This window comes from Cervus canadensis, chromosome 18 (assembly GCF_019320065.1).
Source record: "Cervus canadensis isolate Bull #8, Minnesota chromosome 18, ASM1932006v1, whole genome shotgun sequence".
In the NCBI taxonomy this organism is placed as follows: Eukaryota; Metazoa; Chordata; class Mammalia; order Artiodactyla; family Cervidae; genus Cervus; species Cervus canadensis.
Window position 1 is genome coordinate 20,958,467 of NC_057403.1, and position 27,312 is coordinate 20,985,778.

Here is a 27,312-nt window from a genome sequence, read left to right on the forward strand (position 1 = left end):
CTTGCCAGGCTGAGCTCATGATGGTACCTGTGATTCATCTTTAGAGTTTATTGTCTTGGTATTGGAGAGTCTTCCCTCAGCGGACTCAGAAGTTGAAATAATGGATCCACGTCTCCTTTTTTTTCCCCCCAGAGCGGGCAGTACCTGGGCGTCTGCTGAAGACCCGGGCGATGCGGGAAATGTACCGGAGCTACGTGGAGATGCTGGTGAGCACAGCACTTGACCCAGACATGATCCAGGCCCTGGAGGACACGCATGGTAAGTGGACCCAGACCCTCAACCCCTGCTTTCCTCCCACTCTGTATCATCGTGGGGCTAAGCTCTTCTGATGTCCCTCCTCCCCTTTTAGACGAGCTGTACCTCCCGCCCATGCGGAAGATTGATGGCCTCCTGAATGAGCACAAGAAAAAAGTCCTGAAGCGGCTGTCGCTGAGCCCAGCCCTGCAGGTGCTTGGGGGGCTGGGCAAGTGGTATCTGGGACCTGGAGCTCAGGCCCAGAGGAGACAGGTGCACGTCAGCCACTGTGCTCCTTCCCAGAGCTTTGGGCCCTGGAGGGGGCGATCGTTGGAAGGCTCAGGCTTGGCCAGGAGGATAGTGGAAGGCTGAGCTGTTGCATGTGGATCTCTGGGCCCAGCATCCACGCCCACCCAAGTGGAGGCAAGCTGGATGATGGCCTGGAGGGGTCATTGTCTAGGTCTGGGCTGGGCTGCTGGGCAGGCCCGGCAGAGCATGGTTATGGAGTTCAAATTTGGGGACAAAAGGTGAACTAGGGCCTGGACCCAGGGCTTGCTGGGGCAGAGTGTGAGCAGATTCTGATGGCTTCTCTTGTCAACATAATTCAGGCTCTTTGAATGTCAGGCTCAAGCATGAAGTTGTCTATGTAATTTCCCTTCTGGGATGGGATGTTAGGGTGGCTCCGGAAATTCTGGGAGATAACACTAATCTGGCTCTGAGAATTCTGATGGGGATGTTAGTGTAGTGCTGAGAATTGGGGTGTAAAATATCAGGACGGCTTAGAATTCTGCCATGGAATGTTAGTCTGGCCCTGAAGGTTCGTGGTGGGGGATGTTAGTCTAGTTCTGAGAATTCTAGGATGAATTTTAGGCCAGCTGTAAAAATTCTTATTGATATATTAGCCTGACTGTGAAAACATGGGGTAAAAGGTATTCTGGTTCAGAAACTCTGGGTGGGATGTCAGGGTGACTCTTGAGAAGCCTGGGGTTGAATATTCGTCTGGCTCTGGAAGACAGGGCTGGGCGTTATGCTAGGATTAGAAATTCCACTGTAATGGGAATTCCTGTGGTCCAGTGTTTAAGACTCCACACTTTCACTAATTAGGGCACAGGTACAATCCCTGGTCAGGGAACTAAGATATTGTAAGTCTTCTTGGCATGCCCCCCTCTCAAAAAAAAAAAAAAAAATTACATGGTAGAACATTAGGGTAGGTCTGAGCATTATGGGATGGAATATCAGTCTGGTTGTATAATTCTGGGTGGATGTTAGAGATTCTGGGTTTCAGGACAACTCAGAATTTTGAGTAGGACATGCAAATGACTAGAAGCTTGGGTGGGATGTTAGCTGTCTCAGAGAGGCCTGGGTTGGGCCACAGAGTACACGATAAGGGTCACCAGCCTGGCCTAGGTTTCTACTGTCCTTGGAGGAAACCGAGACGCTCGGTGTCTTTTCTGATCGGTGGTTTTCTGGGTGAAACCCAGGCATCTGAGAATCTTGAGAACTGGAGAGGTGGGTGGGTCTGGGTTGGGCGTGTCCAGGGAGGTCCCCCTGACCCACCCCCGGATTTCCGCAGGACGCCCTGCACACGTACCCCCAGCTGCAAGTGGAGCAAAGTGGAGAGGGCTCCCCCGAGGAGGGGGCCGTGCGGCTGCGGCCAGCCGGGGAACCCTACAATCGCAAGACGCTCAGCAAGCTCAAGAGGAGCGTGGTCCGAGCCCAGGTGCGTTGGGTAACAGGAGAGGTGGGGCCTGGATGGGAAGGTGGGGGGACGGGGGCGGGGCCTGAAGTTTAGGTGTGTGGGTCAGGGGCGGGGTCTGGGAGTGGGGCGGGGTCATGGGCGGGGCGTGGAAGGAGGGGCTTCCTCTTGCTGGACAGGGTGGCTGAGGCTTCTCCACTCCACTTGCCCAGGAGTTCAAGGTTGAACTGGACAAATCGGGATACTACACGCTCTACCACTCACTCCACCACTATAAGTACCACACCTTCCTGCGCTGCCGGGACCAGGTGAGCCCATGCACGCCCCGCACGCATCACTCTGGGATTCTGCCCATCACAGGCTCCTGGCTGGACCCTGGCAGTCCAGGTCCCCGACCCGTCTTCCCTCAGACCCAGGAGTCCAACTCCCAGCCCCCTTCTCCCTGAGACACTGATCCCGAGGCCCCCAGCCCCCTCCCACCCCAGATTTCCGTTTAATCCCCTGCAGACCCTGGCCATTGAGGGCGGCGCGGAGGACCTGGGCCAGGAGGAGGTAGTCCAGCAGTGCATGCGGAATCAGCCGTGGCTGGAACAGCTCTTTGACTCCTTCAGCGACCTGCTGGCCCAAGCACAGGCCCACAGCCGCTGCGGGTGACCCCACCCTGGCCTGGGGGGGGAACCACCTCCTCCTTGAACCAAGAATGGGGACAGAACTGTGCCCTCAGGAGTTAACCCCTGGGCCCCGTCACTGGGGAAGGGGGGGGTCATTGGTCAGGGTGTGTCCGTGCTGCCCCCAGAGGGCAGAGTTCGAAGTTCGACTCCCCCCCACCTCCCAAGCCCTCTCTACTCCCTCCCCTTTCCCCCCACTGTCGGTGTACAGAGAAATTATTTATATATATGTATAAATGTCTATTTAGTAACGGTTTCCCTCCCCCACCTTGCCCTGATCCCCCCTCCATGGCCATAGCCCCAGCCCCCTCCACCTTGTACATAATGTATAGGAAAAGTCTATGTATGGTTGAGGGGGGCGGGGTGGCTTCAGAGAGCTGGGGGACCCCTTTCCCCCTCCCCGCAAGCCTTCCCTCACAGGCCAAGATCTTTGCTAAAGGCCATTCCCTCCCCAGGGCATTTGGCGTCGGGTGGGAGGGGGAAAAGCATCTTGTTAATTATTTTTAATCTTATTTATTGTACATACCTGGGGCGGGGGTCTGGGGAGGTGGAGGGGGGAGAAGGGTCCCCTCCCTTTGCCCCTCCCACTCCTTTTCTACTGCGATTTGTCTGTGTCTGCCCCCTCCACCCCCATCCCCTTGTCATCTGGATGTGGTTCTATTTTTTATCGGTCTCTTCTCTTCTCCCTCTCTCTAACCCCTCTGCTCCCATCTCCCCACCACCCTTTGTCTCTTGCTCTTTCTTGGGCTTCTGTACAACTCAACTTGTATACACTGTGTACACACAACCAGCCAAACGAAAACCCAACGGCAAACACTTTATCGGCCGGCTGAAGTGCCTCTGTCCTGCGGCGTGGCAGGGCTGGGGGGCGGGTGGCTTGGGCAGAGAGTCTGGAATCTGGAATGCGGCTTTTCTGGAGCCCTGGAAGGTGGTTGAGCTGGGGTCACTGTTTTCCATTATGTCTTGGCTGTGTAACAAATTAGCCCACCCCAAAACTTAATAACTTGAAAACAACAAACATTTATATCGTAAGGTGTCTGAGCTCAGGAATTTGGGAGCTAGTTAGTTGGGTGGTATTAGGGTCAGCCGTGAGGGTGCATCCCTCATGGGTTTGAAGGGGGATGAAGGATCTGCTCTAAGGTGGCTCACTCACGTGGCTGTTGGCTGGAGGCCTCAGTTGCTTGTCATGTGGACTGTGCCATAGGATGGCTTAAGAGTCTTCCAGACGTGACAGCTGGCTTCCCCCAGAGTGCGTGATTGGAAGGAGAGATCAAGGAGGAGGCCACTTGATCTTTACGTCCTAACCTCAGACACTGTACTCCACTGCTTCTGCCACACTGTTCATTAGAGGAGGGTCGTTAAGCCCAGCACACACTCAAGGAGGGGAGTCAAGCTCTACTTTGTGAAGGGAAAAGTATAAGAATTTGGCAGTGCCATCTTTAAACCAGTCCAGGCCGTGATGGGTGTCAGGAGTTAACCAGCTTCCTCTTGGCTCCCTGAGGTAGGCTTGAGGGTTCTCATACTTGAGGTAGGGTTCCAGGGCGGGTTGGCATTTTAGAGGTCAGCCTGCAGAGTTGAATGTGAATTCCTGTATTCTCATGCCTTCCTGGAGACCTCAAAGAGCTGGTAGAGATGTAGACTCTTGGGTTCTTTCTCAGCCCTGAGTCAGAACCCATTTTTAAAATAAAATCCTGAGAGGATTCTAATATGCATTGAAGTTTGAGGAACAATGTTCTAGAATAAGAGGGTTAACAATTTGGAGGTCAACTGGTGTCTACTAGAACCCAGCCTATAACGTAGTGAGTAAGCCATTGTTCTAGATCTTGGATGCATCCTCGAAAGGAGAACATTGGTATTCTAAAACTCTGGAGTCAGTGTTGAGAGTGGCTGGTCAGTGGGTAGAGATCCAACAAGAAGTATAACGTGGATATTTAGCATTCTAGATTCTCTTCCAGGTGAAACTGAGGAAGAACTCCTCTTCTAGAACCTTGGATATTGGCTAGATCATAAACAATGTGGTCAATTCTAGAGCCCTAGTTTTACAGAATAGAGGACTGCTAGTAACACTGAGGACCATGACAGCGTGAATGCTGTTTACTTTCTAGAATCATGGAATTAAGATGAGTCATTAGTGTCCTTGAACTCTGACCTATAGCACATGTGTGCAGCCTCTGCAAGGGAGTGTCACATTTCTCAGTTCTGGGCTGCCGATGTCAAATTGGGACCAAAGGTCCCTGGACTGCCCCAGGGTAGAATTTGAAGAAATGTTCAGAAGGTGAACTGCGGAGGCAGTATCATCCCTCTGGGGACAGAGTTACCTTGTGGTTGGCCTTCAGAATTCAACTGCCCAAATTCATATATCAGCTCCAGCACTGAGCAGACAAGTTGGATAATAGCCTCCACCCTCAGCTTTGTTACTGTAAAATGGGCTTCTGTCAAGACAAAGGAAAACTTTTTGAAGCTCTGTTCAGTGCATAGCAAGAGACACTGAGAGGTTTGGTTGTGGTCCAAGAGATGGTGAAAAGGGAGGAGAGGCAGAGAACTACAAAGATGGATAAAGAGGGACAGTAAAACCCCTAAGAGATTTGAAATCACTGACAAGCCCAGGGGAGGGCAGGAACCAGAGACAGGCACACAGTTAACCTAGGCAGATGCCAACTGGGCCAGCCCAGCCTCTTTGCTGTTGTCTGATGAGCTTTGGCATGGTAGTGGCTGCAAACTTTCCAAAAATGGCCTGCCAGTTGTCATGTGGGTTTTGTATCTGTGCCTTTTTTAGGGGCAAGCAAGTAGCTTTCGTCACTTTCTCGGAGTGCATCTTGGTCTTCTGAGAAACGAGGTGTCCCAGCCAGAACTTAACCCCAGTAGACAACACAGGAAAGACTGAGGCCTTCTGCTAGCGGCGAGTCAGTGGTAGGAGCCGGAGGGAGAGGAGTTAGCAGGGGTCCCCCTGGTTCCTGTTGAGAGGAGCTCGCCCCTGGCTGGGGCTTAGGTGGAGCTGTCAGATCTTAAATGAAACATCCCCCTGTCCCACAGGGGAGGCCTTTGCTGAACAGAGGTTCTTCTGGGGGAGTGGACACTGGGGAAGGGAGGGGAAACACAGCACAATACATCTGAGCCACTCTTATTCCCAGGGCGGAAGGTTGAACCCAGGCCAGGGATTCTGTGATAATGAAACCCGGAAAGGGATCTTTAGCTAATCATTGTCCTAATCTGGAATACAGAGGGACCTTCATGCTTCTAAGACTAGAGAACTCCATCATCGTTCCTGAGCGTGGAGTACCTCCCAGGTGCTGCTTTCATCCTCTGGGTGCAGATTTGGTTCCTAAAGGCCTGTGGCCGTGGGAAGTAACTGCAGTCTCCCCCACTTTGCAGATGTGAAAACAGAAGCACTTGCCCAAAGGCACTTGCCTAGGAGGGTCAGCGCCGGATTGGAACCCAGGCAGCCTGCTGCCAGGGGCCACGTGCGGTCATCGTCCACCCCAGAACTGGGAAGCAGGTTCTGGGGTGGGTGTGAAGGGAGCCTTTGGGGATCAGGGCCCAGAAATTCTGTTGAGACTTAGCCCATGTGGGGGTGGGGGGAAGAGATCATTGACTGTTAACGATAGTCGGGTGGGGACCAAAGTTCCTGGAGACACGGGCATCTTGGTTGAGATTTCTGGTTTGGTGTGTTGGAGTTCAAAGATGGTCTGTCTGGGACTTCTCTGGAGGTGCAGTGGCTAAGGCTGTGTTCTTAGTGCACGGGCCCTGGGTTTGATCCCTGGTCTGGGAACTAGATCCCATGCCAAAACTAAGACTTGGTGCAGCAAAATAAGGAAATATTTTTTTAAAAAAAGATGCCCTGTCTGATGGGCCTGGGCGATGGTGGAGTGCTGTTCTCTGGTTTTGGCTCTAGTCTTCCGAGTTAGCAGCTGCAGTACAGAATTGGGGGTCCTGATCCCCAAACCGTTGTCACCTTAAGATGCCCTACACTTCAGTCCCACCCCCCACCCCAGGGGAGAGGCTGGCAGGAGGGGTGCCTCCACACCAGCCTCCAGTGGAATTCAAGGTTGAGACTCAGATGTCAGCCCAACTGAAAGCTTTCTGGAACTGAGAACCTGCTCCTTAAACACCTGCCCACCTGTCCCTTCTCACCTCTGCAGCCAAACCGCCTTTCTCAATACACATTGGAGGTGGGAGGCAGATGGGCACAGTTCGCAGCAGTTGCTGCCTGTCTCCAAGGTCTCGGAACCTCCTAGAACACCACCTCTGTCTGACAGACCTTTCTGCAGTAATGAGAATATTGTGTGTGTGCCCTGCCCACGGCAGTGGGGGTGGGGTGTGGGGTGCGGGTAGTAGCCACTAAGTCACACGTGTGAATACTGAACTTTTGAGTGCGGCTGTGTGACTCAGGCACTGAGTTTTTACATTGAAGTTAATTTAAATAGCCACATGTAGCTTCCGGCTACCAGACTGAAAAGTGCAGTTCTAGAACGTTCCAGAAAAAAAAGTTTTTTTATTTACCCCCCCCCCCCCCGCCCCGCCCCCGCCACCAGCTCCTCCCTGCCTGCCTGTGGGAATCTTAGTTCTCTGACCAGGGATCCCTGCCTTGGAAGGCAAAGTCTTAACCACTAGACTGCCAGGGAAGTCCCCACTCAAACATTAATCCTCATCTCAACAAAATGCCCAGTGAGACAGAAAAGGGTGGAATCTGTTAAGAGAGGAAGTGGGGGTCAGACGGCCGGCTCAGCTTGTCCCTGCCCTGAGCAAAGGGTCTTAGATCCGATGGTTCTTGCTGGAGCTAGGCTTTAGTGAGTGTGCACAGGCCTTGAGTTCACCCGGTCCCTTTTATAAAAAAAAAAACAAAACACCTTCTTGGCAGTGACGTTTATTTCTCTGGGGAGGGGAGTTATATACAGCAGTGACCCGGGTGCCCGGGAGCCCTCACCCTGGGGCTCGGGTGGGGGAAGGCAGCGGTGACAGAAGGCACAGCGTGTGATGGCCCCCGGGAGGGAGGCCAGGAATCGCGGGTGGGGGTGTAGTGTGTCCTGGGAGACCCAGATGGGGAAGGGTGCTCGGCGAGAGCAGCTGGTCCCTACAGGAGGACACAGGGGCAGCCTCTGGCCTTCTTCCTGGGGGCGCTGGGCGGGGAGGGCGGGAGCTCTTGTTCCTGGTACTTCCTGTGGGAAGAGGCTGGTGAGTTTGGGTGCAGTGGGGGCTTAGGGGACGAGGAGGATCACCGGAAGGGGGCTCAGCTCACCGGACGGCCCGCACCAGCTGCTCGAAGGCCTCATCCACATTGAGGCGCAGTTTGGCGGAAGCTTCGAAGTAGGCCACGTGGTGGGAGGCACTGAAGGTGGAGGCTTCAGATCGGGGGACCTGGGAGGGGGGCGGGTGGGATACGGAGGAGTCAGGTGCCTACAGTCAAGGCTGGTCCCAGCCGGGGTTGGGGGGAGGCAGAAAGATACACTGTGCGCTCTAACTGGGGTAACGTACTGCGGAGGCTCAAGTGAAGAGGAAAAGGACCGGGGTGATCACAACGGATGAGCCCAAGGGGCTGGGTGCCATGTAAGTAGGGAGTCAGAGAAGGTGCCGCAGACCTTCCTGAGTTGTCGGGCAGAGAAAAGTCAGGGTGTTCCCGGCAGAGGCCCAAGCAAAGCTCCAAGGCCTTAATTGAAAAGATGAGTTCTGTGTGGAAATCACAGTCTGTGTGTATAGGGAAATGGTGAGAACGGAGGAAGCAAAGAAGAGGACCACAGGGGTGAGCATCAAGGGCCAGGTGGCCGAGCTGGGGTGTGAGCAGAGGGGCAGCTGGAGCGGGAGGTTGACTGGAGGGGAGAAATCCAGAGGAGGCTGAAGCCAGGCTCCAGGTGGGAGCAAGAGGAGGGGATAGGACGGAACATTGCTGGGGCTGGTGAACCCTGGGGGAGGCACCCTTTTTCCCATTCAACCACCTCTCCTGAGAACTCCCATGTGGGCAACGCTGGGGACTCAGAAGCTATGACTAGTGGGGTGCGTGGCTGCAGACCGAGGGAGTCAGAGGTGGATGTTGATGTGAGGAGCCTCAAGAGGTGTGCCAGAAGGTGCCTCCCAGACTGAGATGGGGTCGGGGTCGGGGGTAGGGGGATCCCAGACCTGGCGCTGTGTTTCCAGATCTGCCTTGTTGCCAACCAACACGACGGGGAAGTCGTCTCGGTCCTTGACTCGAAGGATCTGTGTGAAAAGCTTGCCCACTTCGTTGAAACTGCAGATGAAGCCAGAGGTCCAGCCAGCTGCTCTCTCCCCGCACCCCCTCCCTTCCCCCATCCCATCACTCTCACCTCTGCCTGTCATTAATGGCAAACACCAGCAGGAAGCCGTGGCCTGCACGCATGTACTGTTCCCGCATGGCACCAAATTCCTCCTGGCCAGCGGTGTCCAGGACTGCAGAGAGAGAGAGAAGGGTCTCCAAGGGGACGAGGGTCCCACCCGCCACCCCCACAAGCCCTCAGCCTTGCCACCCTTCCCCCCACCATCGCTCCTGCAGTCCTCACTGTCTAGCCGGGCTGGCACGCCATCCACAGTGCAGATCTTCGTGTAGGAGTCTTCAATAGTGGGGTCGTAGTCAGACACGAAGTAGGACTGGTGGGACGGGGAGAGGACCTCGTTATTGCGGCATCCCAGCAAAGGTGATATAGCCTGGCCTCCGAGCCCTGACTTTCTTGGCCTCCTTCCTTCGGGGTGTCTTCCCCTCCCTGAGTCTGTCTCTCTTTCTCTGGGTCTCTGTGCCTTCCCATTGCCTTCCCCAGACTCTTCGCTCTGTCTCCTGCTCCTCTCTGTTTTTCTGGTATAAAGTACATTCCTGGCATCGTCATTACATCCTGGCTGTGTGGCACTGGACGAATCACTTCCCTTCTAAATCAGTTCCCCTCTCTGAACCTCCCTTTTATTATTTGAAAAATGAGGATAAAAATAGCTGTAGGCTTAACCCAGGATTTGTGAGATTCAGGGAAAACCCCTGTTCAGTATTTAACACATCACTTGGGCATAGTAGGTGCTTGGTTATTGGGAGCTGTTGCTGTGCAGATTATCTGCCTGTCTAGCTCTCTCTTCTCCTACTTTTTCTCTTCCCTCTCCCCCTTCCTCCTCCCTCTGCCCCTTCTCCTCCTCCTCCTCCTCGGGCAGTGTCTCCTCCCAAGGGAAGGTCCCGGTTCCAATCCGGCAGCGGAGAAGCTGCCCCGCCCGCAGGCCGGCCCCTCCCTTCCTGCCCGGTCCCGCCCGCCTCCAGCCAGGCTTTGGGCCAGTTTTGGGTCTGCCCCTGGGTGCAAGGGGCCCAGGGCTGGGGCCTTTCTCTACACAGACAGGGGCTCCCAGGCAGGTGCTGGCAGGGGTCTCTTGGTGGGAGAGCTCTGCGGTAGCATCTCAGTAGCAGACAGACACCTTTCTCGGGTTTCTCTGAGGTGGGAGGGTTTCCCTTGGCAATGGGGTGGAAGTTTCCCACGCAGAGGTGGGTTTTCAGGAGAGAAGTGATGACCTGGCATCTGGGGGTCTGCAGGCTGCATTCTGCCTGTTAGAGGGGTGTTTGGTGAGGGAGGGATCTAGCCCTAGGGGACTGAGGGGTGTGTCTGCAAAGGGTAAGCTCAGTGGTGAGAACTGGGGGCTGAGCTCAGGAGCATCTGGGAGATTTGCCCTAGAATATAGAGTCTAGAGAGTCCTAAAGACCCTGGAGACGCATTTAAGATATCAGAGACACTCTCAAGGAGCAGGTCTCTCTGGGGGTGTCAGGAATCTGGGGGATTCCTCCATGGAGATGATTTGAGGACTAGCCAGATTTTCAGAGAGGGACTCGGGGAATCGGAGTGGAGGACGACTCAAGATGGAGAAGTGGTTGGTTTTCCTTGGGGAAGGCTGGCGGGGGGAGGGTCTCGGTCTGGGGGGATGGGGAATTCCCAGAATTTGGGATCTTAGAGTTCTCTGGAACGGCCAGAGGGCAGAATCTGACTGGGGGAATCTCAGGGGCATTCTCCTAGTTAGGTTCTGGGTGACTCAGAGGGGAAGCTGGGATCTGGGATTTGGAGGAGATGGGGCTCAGGGTTGGGGGAGGTGGCACCTTGGAGGGTGGGGGCCCGTGAGAGTGCTTAGGGTCTGGATGGGGTGACTTCTGGATTTAGGGTGCTCCCAGGAGGCACCCAGGGTCAGATCAGCAGGGAAGCGGGGTTCTGAGTACTAGGGATGGGGTGGTGGGTCTCAGGACATAAGTATAGGAGGAATGTCCCTCGTGTGTGGGGGGGTGGAGGCCCCGAGGGGCTCAGAGTCACTTCTGAGGGCATTTCTTTTAAGATTAGAAGGCCTCATAGAAGGGGCTGAGTGATGGATCGAGGGGAAACGGGAGCTCTGGGATCCTGCAAAGGGCTCAGTTCTAGGTCCCGGGGGCACCCCCCCGGGTGAGGGCCCTCTACCTGGATGAACTGGATGGTCAGCGCGCTCTTGCCCACGCCGCCGCCGCCCACGACCACCAGCTTGTGTGTCTCGCTGGGTGGGGGGTCCCCGGGTCCCGGCACCCCGCCCCGGGGCCGCCCCCGCCCTGTCCCGGACGCCGCCCCGCTGCTCATGTCGCCACCGCTGCCTCTGCCGCTGCTACCGCCTAGGGGGGAACCGGGCGGGGCGTAGGGGCGGGCCAAGCTAATAAGGCTACTGCATAATCATGAGCTCCAGCGAGAAGGGCTTGTGTCTCCGGGCACTTAAGGAGGAGGCAAGGCCTGGGAAAAGGAGGAGCTATGCTAATAAGGGTAGGCGACCGGCGTTCGCCAAGAAGGGGAATTCCAAGTGGAGCGGGAGAATGCTAATAGAGAGCTGTGCTCACCCGGAGCGGCGCCACGCGCTCTCTGCTGGCGGGCCGCCTGGGGGCGGAGCTATGCTAATAAAGGCCTCATTCTCTCGGCGGACGGGTTGAGAAGATCGTTCGGGGTGGGGCTATGCAAATGAGAAACCCAGGGATGCAGTTTCTTAGGACGCCATCCCCGAGGCCTTGTTCTAGTAGGCGGAGCTCAAGTACTCGCGCGCGGCCGTATATAGGCGCGCTTCGAGAAAGGAGCAAGTTTTGAAGGGAAGCTCAGCCTCCGACTTGGGATCCTAGCCAAGCTCCCGACCCGGATGTCTGGGCTGGATGCTGGAGGCTCCGCCCGCTAAGGGACCCAGGCTTCCGGTCCCTGCTGTCCCAGCCAAGCGGAAGACAGACTGGGAGGGAAGATGGGGCCCTGGAGGGGGACAGCGGCTAGCTGGGCAGGGAGGGGCCGTGAGATCACTGCATTCCTAATTCATGAGCCAGCTCGCTCAAGCCGGGATGCCTGGGTTATGAACGGTCTAGGGTCAAGATTTCTGGGTCTTGAGAGAGGAGAAAGCTGAGACCCCAGGGTCTCTAGGAGGGAAACCCAGACCCCTGAGTCCCTAGGAGAGAATAGGGCTGAAGGTTTGAACTCCTGGACCCTTGGAAGGAGGGGGCCAGGGGGTCCTTACTACTAGGTTCGGTAAAGGAGAGAGCTGAGAACCCAGACTCTTGGATTCAGTGGTTGCAGGGGCTAGGGACCGAAAGTCCTGGACCCGAGGGACTTAGTGAACCCGAACACCTGTGTTAGTGTAAGGTATTTGCTTGAGACCAGGAATGGTCTATGGAAGACCAGAGGGTCTGACTCACTCGTTGCGACCCCATGGACTGTAGATTCATGGACTGTAGGCTCCTCTGTCCACGGGGATTCTCCAGGCAAGAATACTGGACGCGGTTGCCATGCCCTCCTCCAGGGAATCTTCCCAACCCAGGGATCGAACAGAGGTCTCCCGCATTGCAGGCGGATTCTTTACCGGCTGAACCACAGTCCCATGAGGAGGGAAATATGAGTTCGGATACTCTGCTCTGAGTGAGAGGAGTTTGGGCTTTTCTGTTCTAAATGAGGAAGAGGCGGTAGGGTCGGGCTCCGAGGTTCTAAATTTAGCGAGGACTTGGTATCCGGATTCGGGGATCCCTAGAATGTAGGCGGGGCATCTTCCTACCAGTCCTGCATTTTTTTCCCTACGGCACACTCCTCCGTGGAACTACAAGTCCCTTGCATCTGTCAGGCTGACCGCTCTTTACGTCACTTCCTTTTCCGCCACTCTTTCCGCGCGCGTGCAGGGCACTATGGGGCCTAATCGCGGGCTACTGCAACCCCGCCCACTTCACCCCTCATCCCCTTGCTGTCCCCGCGCGGCAAAGGCGACGCGCGGACTACGCCTCCCGGCGTGCGTCGCGCGCACCCTGCCCATGTGTCCCGTTGGCTGCTGGGAAACTGAGTCCGAAGCCTTCTCAACCAGCCTTCGCCGCACCGTGCTCGGTACTTGAAGTCCCGGCAAGCTCGGCGGCGCTTTAGCTCCACCCCTCTCCTCCCTCTGCTCGCGAGCCCCGCCCCATCCCGCCCCGCCCCGCGCCGGGGCCGGAGCCGCAGCCCGAGCGGCGGGGTAAGATGGCGGCGGAGGTCCGGGCAGCGGGGCTCGGGCCTATTGGGGTGGGCGGGGCGGAGTCGGGTCGCTAGTTGTCCAGGGGTCCTCCCGGCACGCCGCAGGGCCTGGAGGGCTTGGCTGGGTGGTCTCGGGCCTGGTAGCGGCGGCAGAAGCTGGCGCCCAGAGAGGGGCCTTCTGAAGGCCCCGGGACGAATCTGTGGTGCCGGGGGGCATCTACGGGGCGTCCCCGAGAGGACTGGGGGCGTCAACAGGGCCTGGACTGAGACTGAAGCTTGCCTTCCATCGTATAGCTGCCTTGGGTCATTTCTGTGGGCACTGTTGAGCGTCTTTATGAGCTGACCGGAGGCTAGGGTCTGTTTAGAGGGTTCTGGGGCCATCTTGAGATCTTGTGATATGTCCCAGGGGTTAAAGAGATCTACAAGAGCTGGGGAGTATTTGCAGAGCCAACTATAGGGCCTGGGCTATGTCTGTTAGCGCTGGGAAGTGTGTGCACGGGCTGACCTGAGGATGCGGCTCACCTACATGGGTAGGGGCCATTTAGGTGGGCCTGGAAGAACTCTTTCAGGACTAGGAAGTCTTTTATAGTCACCCAGAGGAGCAGGATGTACCCACTAAGGGAAGGAGACAAATACTGAGATGTGCTGAGAGAGGCGTGGATGGGTCTCCAGCTGTCTGAGGAGTGTCTAGTCTGGGTGACAGAAGGCTTGGGGCAGTTAGAAAGACCTGGAACCATCTAGGTGGCTTTGAGTGTGACTGCAGGAGTGCAGTCTCTATGCCTGGAGCAAATATGAATGCCTTTGGGGACCCGATAATTGCCTGGAAAATAAGACAAAATTTGGAAAATTTGCTGGGCTGTATTGTACTTGCCCTTTCGAAAGTAATTGAAATGCAAAATGTTGAAAAATTATGCATGGCCCTGGGGCTACAGAGAGAGTTAAAATTAGTCCACACTGGTCTGGGAAAGTCCATAGGATCATCTAGAGTCATCTATTGCAGTGCTTCTCAAACTCTTTTGACCTTGATCTACAGTGGGAAATACATTTTTCATTGAGACCCAGGGTACACCGTCATATGAATTTAATACTCAAGTCCCACTAATAATATTTCCATTTACTTGTGCTGTATGGTGAAGAAGCTTGTGTGTTTGATTTGCTTTGATGACAAGCTATTTGTGAAGCACTCAATTGCTACCAAGTTCGGGAAACTGATCTAGAGTGACCAAGCAGTGTCTGCAGAGGCTTTTCAGGTCTTAAAAGATGTAAGGAGCCCAGGGTGTGTCTGCAAAGCCTGAGGCATATCTAAATACACAAGGGAGGATCTTTATACCACAGGGGTTTTGAGGCTATGTAGGTCTGTAGTCAGCTCGTCTTGATTAAGCATCTCTTACCTCTTACGCGACAGACACTGCCCTACCGCGTACATAGTGTGTGCTCCGCACCACCCCCCCCCCCCGCCCCGGCCCCAGAGATGCTGGAGAGCAGCTCCAGGGCTGGGAACTGTCCAGGGGGGCTGATCAGGATGAAAGGTGTCTGTGGGAGTTAGGGAAGGAGGTGCAAGCTCCTAGAGAGCTGGGAGGCGGCACGAGAGCTCTTTGAAAATCTGGTATGAGGCCGACCAGGACCGAGGTTTCTTTGTTTTGCACATATGCAACCAGCAGTGTAGGGGAGACCACAGTAAGGGAAACCTGGGCATTAAAGGCTAATGATAATTATTGTTACTCTGTGTAGAGGGCTTGGGCTGTTAACTCTACGTCAGGAGGCAGTCTCCTTTCTCTGAGTTAGAGTTTCCTATTGGACCCACTTGGAGTTAAGTGGATGGAGTTGGGGGTTAGAGGTTTTGAAGCTTTCTAGGACTGGATGCTGTTTTCAGAGTAGGAAATTTGATGGTTGCGGGGAAACGTACAGTGAAATATTCACGTTTTCTGAAGCCCTAATCAAGCCTCCCCCCACCCCCCGCAATCAGTCTGAAGAGTGATCTTTCAACCTCCACATGTAACCTAAGAATTTCTGTGACAACGCAAAGGCTTTAGCCACGCTTCCATCCAAGGGGTAGATAGGTGATTGGAGGTTGCTGCCTGTGGTGTCTGGTGGACAGCATTCCTGAAATGCGTGTTTTCATTTTCAAGGTGGCATACTGGTTTTGTAGATCACTGTATTCTAGTTCCATCTTCTATGTATAAATACATTCTGTCGGGTCCTTCACCATAGAGGAAAATCGATGCTTGAGGAAGTGGCGTGGCGTTTGAGGCACACGTGAGCACACTGGCACATATCTCAGTTTAGGAAAGGTGGGTTTCCGAGACTTCTGGACACAGTATTCAACATCACAGCTCGCCAGAAAAGAGTCTAGGCTCCTTTGGGGTCTTAAAGTTTGGTTGTGAGGGAAGCTGTGGGAACTGGGGAGTGGGATGTGGACATAGATTGGGAAGGCCGCCCTCTGACAGAGGAGGCAACCGAAACTCAGACACACGAAGAGAGTTGCCCAAGCCCCTCCAGGGTCTGCACTGGGCCCGGGGCTTACTTGCGCCGGCTGGGGATGAGGTGGGGGTGGGGGGAGGAGGGGTGCTGAAGCAGATGCAGTGTTGGAGGCCACCAAGGCCTTCACGTCCATCGCCTCCTTCCGCCACCTGACACTGTGTGCTGCCCATGGGCCTCTACTCCAGACTCTGCCCTGCTCCACCACCAGGTGACCATGGAGGAAGAAGATGAGTCTCGAGGGAAGACAGAAGAGTCAGGCGAGGATCGGGGCGACGGTCCGCCAGACAGAGACCCTACACTTTCTCCTCCTGCTTTTATCCTGGTGAGGCTGTCAGACGCCTGGGGCTGAGGGAGGGAGGGGCGGGGAGCTCAGATTCCGGGGCCCTGACTCCTGGACCCCCCGGGGAGGAGGGTTGGGGGCCAGGACTCTTGGCCTGTCTATAGGGTTTGAGTCTGGTTGTAGAGGTGTCTGGAATGGCTGTCTCTCAGCAGCAGAGCTTGTGACCTTTGCAATGCATCTCTGACTGCTCTTTCTTTCCACCTTCTTCCCCTTCACCTTGCCTTCAGCGGGCCATTCAGCAGGCTGTGGGGACTTCCCTGCAGGGGGATCTGCCAAATGATAAAGGTATGACGGTGTCTGGTTCCTCCGAGACTCCTGCCCCATCTCTGCCTTCTTCCTCCTGCTCTCATTCATACACAATTTCCCGAGGTCTCCCGGGTGCCCCCACTGGTGCTGGCACAGGGAGTCCCAGATGGGTTGGACTCTATGGCTGTCTTGGTGGGGCTCACTGTCTGGTGGAGGGGAGACACAGTCCCCACACAGAGGTAGCCCAAGGCAGCCCAGCTAGGCTAGTGTGAGGAGAGATGGAGTCTGGGAAGGCTTCAGTGAGGAAGTGACAGGTGACCTTGGTCTCTAAGGCCGTAGGAGCACTGTCTGGGGAAGAGGAAAGCCTGAGAGGCAGCAGGCATGCAACCCAGAGGCCACTGGACTGAGTTATGGGTCTTCGGGGCTGGCAGGCGAGGGTGTTGGCAGGAGAGCCCAGTAAAGACTGGGTCACCGCAAAGCTCAGAGGCCAGGCTGATCTGTCTGGACTTTGTCCCGGGGATGGCTGGGGGGACAAATTGGGTGAGACAGTCGGGGCCTCCGAAGAGTGTTGGTGGGACCCAGGTTGGGAGATGGTGGGATGGAGGCCAGGCGAGTAGGCAGATGTTCTTGGTTCCCTTGTCAAGAGCTAGGCAATCTCTTTCTTCTCTGCTCTACAAGGTCTCTGCCTCTAGTCCCCTGTCTCCAGTCCCCCAATCAATCTCTCTCCAGATGGCTCTCGGTGTCATGGCCTTCGATGGAGGCGCTGCCGGAGCCCACGATCAGAGCCCCGTTCCCAGGAATCCGGGGGGACTGACACGGCTACTGTAAGTAATTAGACAGGGCCAGGTACCTGGCCTCCTGGGGCTGGGGCAGGAAGGTCGCTGGGACCTGGGACCCAGAGATGGGGCTGGGGACCCAGTCTCCCGGATCTGGGGTGGTGATCAGGGGCAGTGTGGGAGTGTCTGAGGGCCTGGTCCCTTGGGTCCTAGAGGCAGTCAGGTTGAAGGAATTGGTTGGATCCTCATGTTTTTTTAGTGTCTCAGATGTCTGGGTTACTGAGAGGTTGGGGCCTGGGGAAATGGGATGTGTGGTCCTCACATGAGCAGGCACAAGGTGGAGCTCCTTCTGGCCTATTCCAGGTGTTGGACGTGGCTGCCGATGGCCTCCTTGCGGGGCTGGTGAGCATCCTGGATCCCCCAGACACCTGGGTTCCTAGCCACATGGACCTGCGGCCTGGCGAGTGAGTATCTGGGCTGCTGGACTGGGAGAGGCCCCGGCATGGGGGTCGGACGCACCTCTGAGGCTCCCTCCTCCCTGTCTTGCAGAAGCGAGGACATGCTGGAGCTGGTGGCTGAGGTCCGAATTGGGGACAGGGATCCAGTCCCTCTGCCGGTACCCAGCCTGCTGCCCCGTCTCAGGGCCTGGAGGACAGGCAAAACGGGTATGTGGGGCCAGGGCCACCCTGGCAGGGGGTCAGCTGAGGCATTGAGGGAGCCTTAGCTACTGTTGGTAGCAGTGGTAATGCTGTTTGTGTCATTTAGACAAAACCTGTACCGTAACGTCTTTTTCCTGCTAGACTTCAGGAAAGGCTGTAAACAAGCACATGTTGTAAATAAAGCTGAAACTGACATGAGAGCAGTGAGCGCATGTCCAGGGCTCTGCATATCGGTGTAGCTGTGTTAGAAATTCGGCTCTCTGAGATGGGGGCTTCTCAGGCGCCGACTCCAGGAGGAGAAAAGTCTGAAAGAGGGAACGTTCTTCCTCTAAGTGGCACAGGCAGTTGCTTCGTGGTGGTCCTGGGCCCCAGGACCTTGAGTTTTTGTCTTCCGAGGTGGGCACCTGTCTGAGGGAGTGTCTGCTCGCAGCCCCACACACGGTGTGGGCTGAACGCTGAGCACTATAGAGCAGGGGGTCTGCCAGCTCGGGGCATCTGAGTCCCCACGGGGCATTTGTTAACCCACGGGTGGCCTGGCCCGGGGACGTGTGTGCGTGCCCAGTTGTTTCAGTCATGTCTGACTCTTTGCAGCCCTATGAACTGCAGCCCGCCAGGCTCCTCTGTCTATGGGATTCTCCAGGCAAGAATCCTAGAATGGCTTGTCATGCCCTCTTCCAGAGGATCTTCCCGACCCAGGGGTCAAACCCACGTCTCCTGAGTCTCCTGCATTGCAGGTGGATTCTGTACCCACTGAGCCACCGGGGAATTCTTACTAATTCCCCGGTTTTGCTGCCACTGGTCCCTGGGGCCCTGATGAGAACCCTGGGTTTAGACTTCCCTTCTGCGTGTACATACTTACCGGGAGCGGTGGGGAGGAGAGGAAGGCAGGGCAGTGGGTCAGCTGTGAACAACTGTTCTGCCAGAGGCTCGCACACCCTGTGAAGCAGGTCACGTTTTGTCTCTTTTTTCCCTCACATATGCAAGGTGACTTCCTTATCTACTAGACTCTGGGAGCATGGTGCTGGGGGCCCATCAGACTCTTGGGGGCCCTCAGGGGTCTTTTCATTTCTTGTATTATTTTTAAAAAGTTTATTCATTTAGGCCGCACCACTCGGCTTGCACTGTCAGTTCCCTAGCCAAGGGTTGAATCCCAGGCCTTGACAGTGAAAGCCCAGAATCCTAAGACCTGGAGCCATAGGGGATAAGTAAACAAGTGGGCGGACACTGTTATCTTATTTACTTATTTTCAGTCAGACCTTATTTACTAAACAGATGGTGGGTGGGATTTGGCCCCTGGGCCTTAAGTGATAGCCATAGGTGTGTCTGGATCCCAATAGCTGTCTTCAATAGGACCCTGAGGTTATGATCTGTTGTGCTTTTTTTTTTTTTAAGGTTTATTTATTTTTTGCTGCACTGGGTCTTCATTGATGCACTCAGGCTTTTTCCTTCTTTGCAGTGAGCAGGGGCTACTCTCTAGTGGTGGTGCGTGGCCTTCTCATTGCAGTGACTTCTCTCGTTTTGGAGCACGAGTTCAGTAGCTATGGCACTTGGGCTTAGTTGCCCTGTGGCATGCATCAAACCCCTGTCCCCTGCGTTTGCAGGTGGATTCTTAACCACCCGGACCACCAGGGAAGCCCATGGGCTTGTTTTTCTTATCTTAGGTGTTTTTTCGTCTTTATTTGGAATATGTTAAGAATGCAAGAAAAAGAAAAACTCACCTGTAGTCCTATTTTGCAAAAAAAAAAAAACCAAAAACTGTAAAGCAGCAGATGTTTGGTTCAATTTGCAGGCTTGGTTTTTGCCTGAGGTGGTTGTAATAACAGCTACGGTTGTCAGAGCTCCTGGCCAGAGAGTCCTTGAAGCAGAGATTTTTATCTCTTGTGCCGTTGTACTCTCAGTACCCCAAACTGCTCCTAATCGGCGATCAGAAAAAAGTGCTGAATGAATGAGTAGACTCCCATTTCATAGATGAGGAAACTGAGGCAGACAGGGGTTGAGTCGCTTGCCTGTGGGCAGGTTGAGGTTGAGGGCTGGAGCCTGGGGTCCAGGTGGAAAGTGGCCCCTGGTGCTACCCTCTCAGCCCCAGGCTTCTCCAGCACTGTCTACGTGACCCTGCCGAGGTCCCTGCTGGGGCAGGAGCCTGGCTGCTACGTGTGGTTGAGAAAGTGGCCTCTGAACTCTGATTTGTGTGTCTGAACCCTGGCCCCGTCACCTGGCCTGGGGGCAGCCCTGGTCACTTGGCTCTACACATGTGTAACTTGTGGTGTGGAGGCCGTGAAGTGCTTCAAAAGCAAGATCTCGGGAAGGCAGAGGAAATAAGAAACGAAAGCCCGCTGCCTGGCGAGGTCAGTGATGTCTGAGTCCTGAGCAGATACTGCCCCGGGGATGGGGCTCATCAGACGGCCAGGGGCACACGAGGACTCAGCCTGTCGGGGCTCACCGGCTCTGCCACTTTGCACCTTCTCAGGCTCGTAGTAGGCCTTCTGTACAACAGGATGGATTCCCACAAGAGGGGCTTGACCCTGCAGGTGGCCCTAGGTTGGAAGCTGGCTCTCCAGTCCCCTTCCATGCCTCCTGTGGGAACATCAGTGCTCTCGTTGGTCAGGGTGGTCTTGGGTCGCTGGCCTGCTTACCTCTCATAATATGAGAGGGCAGCCTCCAGGCATCACTGACGGAGCTTGCACCAGGATCTCAGGGGAGATCCTCTGGGTCACAGTACCTACAGCCTGGAGCTGTTAGGAGCATCCTCCATGTTGGCTGCATGAAGCAGTGGGAGCAGTGAGGGCTGAGCGAGGGGGCCCAGCGGACAGGGTGCTGACTGCCTGCAGGCCCCTTGCCGCACCGGGACAGGCTCCTGACCCCCGCTGTCTCTGCTCTTCCTTCGCAGTTTCTCCGCAGTCTCACTCTTCTCGACCCACCTGTGCCCGCCATCTCCTCACCTTGGGCACTGGAGACGGGGGCCCTGCCCCTCCCCCTGCTCCCTCCTCTGCATCCTCCTCCCCCTCCCCTTCGCCCTCCTCATCCTCCCCTTCCCCACCTCCTCCTCCACCACCCCCGGCCCCCCCAGCTCCTCCTGCACCCCGGTTCGATATCTACGACCCCTTCCACCCCACCGACGAGGCCTATTCCCCACCGCCTGCTCCGGAGCAGAAGTACGACCCCTTCGAGCCCACGGGTTCCAACCCCAGCTCATCGGCGGGAACCCCCTCACCCGAGGAGGAAGAAGAAGAGGAGGAAGAGGAAGAAGAGGAGGAGGAGGGCCTGTCGCAGAGCATCAGCCGCATCTCTGAGACCCTGGCCGGCATCTACGACGACAACAGCCTGAGCCAGGACTTCCCAGGTGACGAGAGCCCAGGCCCCGACCCCCAGCCCTTGCAGCCGACTCCAGCCCCTGGCACACCGCCCCAGGCCGACTCCACCCGGGCCGACGGAGCCACCCGCCGGCGCGTGTTTGTAGTGGGGACCGAGGCAGAGGCCTGTCGGGAAGGCAAGGTCTCTGTGGAGGTGGTGACGGCTGGTGGAGCTGCCCTCCCGCCCCCTCTGCTGCCTCCGGGTGACTCGGAGATTGAGGAGGGCGAGATCGTCCAGCCCGAGGAGGAGCCCAGAATGGCGGTCTCCCTCTTCCGCGCTGGGGGCCGAGCAGCGCGGCCCCCACCCGCGGCCCCCGCTGCGGCCCAGCCCCCACCCCCGCCGCCCGCCCCCCGGGCCCCCGAGGGGGACGACTTCTTGTCTCTGCACGCGGAGTCCGACGGCGAGGGCGCCCTGCAGGTGGACCTGGGGGAGCCAGCCCCCGCGCCGCCCGCCGCCGACACGCGCTGGGGCGGCCTGGACCTGCGGCGCAAGATCCTGACCCAGCGGCGTGAGCGCTACCGGCAGCGATCACCCTCGCCAGCCGCGGCCCCCGCCCCCGCCGCCCCCACCGGCCCGCCCACCCGCAAGAAGTCCAGGCGGGAACGGAAGCGGAGTGGCGGCGAGGCCAAGGAGGCCGCCTCGTCCTCCTCCGGCGCGCAGCCCGCCCCGCCGGCCCCGGCCTCCCCCTGGGACTCTAAGAAGCACCGCTCGCGGGACCGCAAGCCCGGCTCCCACGCCTCATCGTCCACCCGTCGCCGCTCGCGGTCCCGTTCCACCCGCCACCGCTCGCGGAGCACCGACCGGCGCCGCGGGGGCAGCCGCAGGTCGCGGTCCCGGGAGAAAAGGCGGCGGCGGCGGCGCTCGAACTCACCGCCTCCGGCCACCTCATCTTCCTCATCCTCCCGCCGCGAGCGGCACCGTGGCAAGCACCGTGATGGCGGTGGCAGCAAGAAGAAGAAGAAGCGGTCGCGGTCCCGGGGCGAGAAGCGTTCGGGGGACAGCGAGAAGGGCCCTGCCCCGGCGCAGCCGCCCTCCGGCTCCGCCTCCCTGGGCAGTGACCGCGACAGCCGCCGGCGGGGGGCCGTCCCACCCTCCATCCAGGACCTCACGGACCACGACCTCTTCGCCATCAAGCGGACCATCACCGTGGGCCGGCCGGACAAGTCTGACCCCCGAGGCCCCTCCCCGGCCCCGGCCTCGTCCCCCAAGCGGGAGGTCCTGTACGACTCGGAAGGGCTGAGCGCAGAGGAGCGGGGCGGCAAGAGCAGCGAGAAGGACCGGCGGCGCTCCGGGGCGGCCTCCTCCTCCTCCTCCTCCCGGGAGAAGGGATCGCGGCGGAAGGCGCTGGACGGGGGGGACCGGGATCGGGAGAGGGACAGAGACAGGGACAGGGACAGGTCGTCCAAGAAGGCCCGGCCCCCCAAGGAGTTGGCACCCTCCTCGGGGCCCCCGCCAAAGCCCCCGGTCAGCAGCGGCTCGGGCTCCTCATCCTCCTCGTCCTCGTCGTCTTCCCGGAAGGTGAAGCTGCAGTCCAAGGTGGCGGTCCTGATCCGTGAGGGCGTCAGCAGCACTACACCCGCCAAGGAGGCCTCATCTGCCGGCCTGGGCTCCATCGGAGTCAAGTTCAGCCGAGACCGAGAGAGCCGCTCCCCCTTCCTCAAGCCAGACGAGCGGGCCCCTGCAGAGGTGGCCAAAGCAGCTCAGGGCAGCACCAAGCCCAAAAAGACCAAGGTCAAGGCCAAGGCTGGGGCCAAGAAAACCAAGGGGACCAAGGGAAAGACCAAGCCATCCAAGACCAGGAAAAAGATCCGCAGCGGGGGCAGCAGCGGCCCGGTGACGCTGAAGAAGTCCAAGGCGGATAGCTGCAGCCAGGCGGCGGGAGCCAAGGGGGCTGAGGAGACCTCCTGGTCTGGGGAAGAGCGGGCAGCCAAGGCCCCCAGCACCCCGCCCCCCAAGGTGGCCCCTCCGCCCCCTGCACTGACACCCGACTCACAGACTGTGGACAGCAGCTGCAAGACGCCCGAGGTCTCCTTCCTGCCAGAAGAGGCCGCTGAGGAGGCTGGGGTCCGAGGTGGGGCAGAGGAGGAGGAGGAGGAGGAAGAGGAGGAGGAGGAGGAAGAGGAGGAGGAGCAGCAGCCGGCCACCACCACGGCCACCAGTACGGCAGCCGCCGCCCCGAGCACCGCCCCGAGCGCGGGGTCCACAGCCGGTGACTCGGGGGCAGAGGACGGGCCTGCTCCCCGCGTCTCCCAGCTGCCCACCCTGCCCCCGCCCATGCCCTGGAACCTGCCCGCAGGCGTGGACTGCACTACTAGCGGTGTCCTGGCCTGTGAGTGTCCCCCGGGGGCCCAGGGCAGGCAGGGGCAGACAGACGGGATCCGGGAGGAGACGGTCGTATGGGGACGAGCTTGGAGGCAGCAGTGGCTGTGTGATGCCCAGCACCAGGAGGGCCTCAGGTGGGCGAGGGGCAGTCAGCGTCTGTCCGGAAGACTCCATGACGTCTGGGTGCGCTGGAAGAGAGCAGCAGGGGCAGCAGGTGGCTGGGCCGCTCCAGCACAGCCGGGAGGGCTGGGCTGTGGCCTGGGGTCTGCGTAGAGGCCGCCTGGAGTAGGCTTGGTGGAGGAACTGGGAAGAATGGGGAGAGCAGGGTCCCTTAGGGGACACCAGGAGTCTCTGCTAGTCTGGGGAGTGGCCTGGAGTCCTGAGAACACACAGGCTGTGGGTGGGTTCTCTGCCTGAGGCCCCCTCCTCCTGGTTGGTCCTGAGCTGGAGACCTGCAGCCTGTCCTGGGAGCCGGGGTGGGAGCGAGGGGGCAGCAGTGGTTGGGGGAGGTTCATCCTCTCCTCTTGCATCAACTCCCGATCCCCACCTCCTGCAGTGACTGCACTTCTCTTCAAGATGGAAGAAGCCAATCTGGCGAGCCGAGCAAAGGCCCAGGAGCTGATCCAGGCCACCAACCAGGTGGGCTTCCCTGGGGAGGAGTCCCTGCTGCCCCCTCTCCTGTCCCCTGCTTCGGGTTAGGAGAGAACTACAGCAGGCTCTGGGGCAGGGTATCGGCCGGAAGAGGAGCCTGTTGCCTCTGGGACTGTTAGAAAATCAGGGTGGGAACAGGGGCACCAGTTCCGTCTTCCCCTCCTGCTTATCCTCCAACCTTTCCCCACAGATCCTCAGCCACAGGAAGCCACCCTCAAGTCTGGGAGTGACCCCAGCTCCTGTGCCCACCTCCCTGGGTCTGCCCCCTGGCCCCTCCAGCTACCTGCTGCCTGGCAGCCTCCCCCTGGGAGGCTGCGGCTCCACCCCTCCCACCCCCACTGGGCTGGCTGCAGCGTCTGACAAGAGAGAGGGCAGCAGCAGCTCCGAGGGACGTGGGGACACAGACAAGGTGAACTGGGCTTGGGAGAGGTGGGTTGATGGTGACAGTTCTACCAAGATCGCAGGCAGATACTGAGATGCAGGGGCCCGAGGAGAGCTGTGGGCTGATGCCGGCAGATGAGGACTTAGATAAAAGGGAAGTCATTCAATTGTAAGGAAGGAAACTTGTCTTTGATTAGACTGGGTGGGAAAGGGGTGCTAGGCAGGTGTTTTAAGAGTTTCATATAGAGATGGGGTGGGGGTAGGGAGATAGATGGATATGGATATAAAGACACTCGTATTTATACATATACCCACTGCAGTCTGCCCCTTGGTTACCTGTCTGTCTCTCTCTGACCCCAGTCTTTTTGTGTAAGTGGGGCACAGGGTGGTATACAAATGAAAAATGAAGTGTTTGTTGGTGGATGGAGGGAGGAAGAAAGGATACAGGGCAAGCAGGGGTTTTTTCTGCTGCTTTATCTGACTCCTGGGCCTTGGCTTGTGCGCCTTTTTTTGGTCTGGATGCTGGTCACTTGTCTTGTCACCAGATGAAGGCACTGTTCAGCCTTTCTGCAGCCCTCGTACGGTGCCAGAAGGCCGTCAGAACAAACCCTTGTATTATGGACCCCGTGTGAAGGGAGATGGGCCACTGCTTTGATGGACACTTGTCTGTGGCCCGTCCATGGGCTGCAGGACAGGGACAGTGTGGGCTCTGTGATGAGCAGCAGGTACCTGTTCTGCCAGCGAGCCTGCGCTGTTTGTTCCCTGCTGTTCTTGTCTCAGCACATCTGAGACGGAGGTGGGCCACAACACCTTTCTCTTGGCCGCATCTCTAGAACCCACTCCTGTGGGCTAAGGAGGCCTGAGGAGACGCCCTGGGGCGGCCATGGCTCCCCTAGGAGCTTGCCCGGCAGTTGGCATTCTTGTCTCCTGGGAGATGCTGGCCCTGAAGTGTGGGGTGTCCTGCCCTCCCGGGCCTCATTTTGCTGCCCCCATCTCTCTGAGGCAGCAGGGAGCAGCCGCCTGGCTCAGGTCTGTCTCCCTAATAGACTAAACGGCAGTGGACACGTGGATCGTGGTCAGGGATGCCTGAGCCAGCCCAGGGTCCAGCCTGGAGGAAATGCTGGTGACACTGAGAGGCCCAGGCCTGGCCTGGCTGGCTGGGGTTTCTACAGCAAGGGCAGACCCTCAGGAGGACTTCACCTCCAGGGGTCGCTGGGTGGTCAGGAAGTCTGAACCAGCAGGCCAGTGAGTGGAGGCAGAGTTCTGCAGAAACTCACCTGCTGTCCCTTCTTCCCACCCTGTCACCACCTCCCAGTATCTGAAGAAGCTGCACACACAGGAGCGGGCGGTGGAGGAGGTGAAGCTGGCCATCAAGCCGTATTATCAGAAGAAGGACATCACCAAGGAGGAGTACAAGGACATCCTGAGGAAGGCCGTCCACAAGGTGGGCCCAGAGGAGACAGATGCGCGGGGGTGGGCAGGGGGAGACACGGAGAGTGGTGGGCGTGAGCGGACAGGCAGACAGTCAGTGGGTCAGTCCGGAAGGTGAGAGGGAGATAGGATTTCCTCCAGCCTACCCAGGCCTGTTCTGGGGGCATCAGGGGACAAGTTCAGACGGCCTGGACCTGAGGGTGGGCCTCTCACCCTGGGGCCCTGGGGGCTGGTGGTGACTGCAGCTGCCCCTTGCCCCCCAGATCTGCCACAGCAAAAGTGGGGAGATCAACCCAGTGAAGGTGAGCAACCTGGTGCGCGCCTACGTCCAACGCTACCGCTACTTCCGCAAGCACGGCCGCAAGCCAGGGGACCCTCCGGGGCCTCCACGGCCACCCAAGGAGCCGGGACCCCCTGACAAAGGTGGCCCGGGCCTGCCCCTGCCCCCTCTCTGAGATTCCGGCCCCGCCCCTTTCTTCCTTCGCTGCCTCTCTGGAATTCTGGACATATTTATGGCTCCGTCTCCCCATGTCCCTCCCCCATCAGTGGGATGATTCGGGGAGGGCTGCTGCGGGAAAGAGAGCCCCCTGCCCCGCCCCATGCCCATCTCCCTCGCCCCAGAGCCTGTGCCCAGCGACCAGACCCTTTGTTCGTGCCCCCTCCCTCAGTTTCATTAAAGATTTCATGAAATGTTACCCCTGAGCCCCATGATTTTTAGTCCTTCTCAGAGTCCAGTTTGGGGAAGTGTTGGGGAGGAGACTTGGCCCAAGTGAGAGGGTGGTTAGCGGGGAGGGTAGACGGTGTGACTTGGGGAATGGGCAGTCGTCACACCAGGCCTCTTCCTTCGTCTGTAAAGTGGGGGCTGTGAGGATTGGGAAAGACCCTCGGCAGGTGAAGCACTTGGAACCAGACCCAGGAGCTCCCCAGCTTGTGCTCTTGACAGAGTGGTAGGGAGGGGAGGGCGGGGTCTCCACACCACCTGATCATTGTCTGCCCTGCTCAGGGCACCTGGGTGCTATCTGTCTACCTTGGAACTGCCCCAGAAACCCGATCTTTGTCCTCCATTCAGTTGGATTCTTTCTCCTGCTTCCCTGAGGCCGGGGTGATCTAACTGACTCCCCCGCGATGGAGGGAAACTGAAGCACAGCGCAGCAAGGGCCACACAGTAAGTCAGGCCTCTGTCAGCCCGTGTTGTTTTTTTTTTAAAGTAGAAGTAAATAGAATTCTGTCACATGGGTTGATAGGACCTTGGAAAGGTGGGTTTTTTTTTTAACTTTTTATTTTGTATTGGAGTATAGCCGATTAACAATGTTGTGATAGTTTCAAGGGGGCAGCAGAGGGACTCAGCCATACATACATACACATGTATCTGTTCCCCCCCCAGTCCATCAGTTCCTATTACCCAGAACCAGGAGTGACGAGGCGAGGTGGGAGCATCCAGCCCATGGGGGTGGGTGAGAACTTCTTTACAAATGGCCCTTGCAGGCCCATACAGAGGGAGCCCCGGGCCCAGAAAGGGAAAGGACTGGCCCAAGGTCACCCAGCAGGAGTTGAGAATGGTACCCAAGGCCCTTGACAGAGTCTCTGCTTCTGGACGTTGGTTTGAACTGTGTATAGGCAAGATAGATATT

At 57.6% G+C, this 27,312-nt stretch overlaps 3 protein-coding genes across 5 annotated transcripts in view; 2 read left to right on the forward strand and 1 right to left on the reverse strand.

The window, feature by feature from the left end:
• PRR12 (proline rich 12) overlaps positions 1 to 3,419 on the forward strand; it is a 29,474-nt gene extending 26,055 nt beyond the window's left edge. For both annotated transcript variants that reach the window (XM_043436694.1, XM_043436695.1), the window contains exons 10-14: positions 133 to 258; positions 350 to 447; positions 1,808 to 1,954; positions 2,143 to 2,238; positions 2,438 to 3,419. In XM_043436694.1, coding sequence (XP_043292629.1) covers positions 133 to 258; positions 350 to 447; positions 1,808 to 1,954; positions 2,143 to 2,238; positions 2,438 to 2,584 — 614 coding nt within the window. In that variant the 3' untranslated portion in view covers positions 2,585 to 3,419. The remainder of the gene's footprint in view (positions 1 to 132; positions 259 to 349; positions 448 to 1,807; positions 1,955 to 2,142; positions 2,239 to 2,437) is intronic.
• A 4,027-nt stretch (positions 3,420 to 7,446) lies between these two features.
• Positions 7,447 to 11,303, reverse strand: RRAS (RAS related). Its single transcript, XM_043436706.1, has 6 exons — positions 11,013 to 11,303; positions 9,108 to 9,195; positions 8,895 to 8,997; positions 8,710 to 8,818; positions 7,835 to 7,953; positions 7,447 to 7,754 (listed from the first exon to the last, which is right to left on the reverse strand). The coding sequence occupies exons 1-6, from the start codon at positions 11,163 to 11,165 to the stop codon at positions 7,670 to 7,672; spliced, it is 657 nt and encodes a 218-aa protein (XP_043292641.1). The 5' UTR covers positions 11,166 to 11,303; the 3' UTR covers positions 7,447 to 7,669.
• A 1,594-nt stretch (positions 11,304 to 12,897) lies between these two features.
• SCAF1 (SR-related CTD associated factor 1) lies at positions 12,898 to 26,376 on the forward strand. Of its 2 annotated transcripts, none has more exons than XM_043436698.1 (11): positions 12,898 to 13,044; positions 15,733 to 15,846; positions 16,092 to 16,149; positions 16,840 to 16,934; positions 17,250 to 17,350; positions 17,436 to 17,551; positions 20,433 to 23,225; positions 23,775 to 23,857; positions 24,060 to 24,278; positions 25,566 to 25,694; positions 25,945 to 26,376. In XM_043436698.1, the coding sequence occupies exons 2-11, from the start codon at positions 15,739 to 15,741 to the stop codon at positions 26,134 to 26,136; spliced, it is 3,894 nt and encodes a 1,297-aa protein (XP_043292633.1). In that variant the 5' UTR covers positions 12,898 to 13,044; positions 15,733 to 15,738; the 3' UTR covers positions 26,137 to 26,376. The 2 variants fall into 2 exon arrangements, with proteins under 2 accessions (XP_043292633.1, XP_043292631.1); XM_043436696.1 differs by having other exon boundaries at positions 13,044 to 13,061.
• The last annotated feature ends 936 nt before the right edge of the window (positions 26,377 to 27,312 follow it).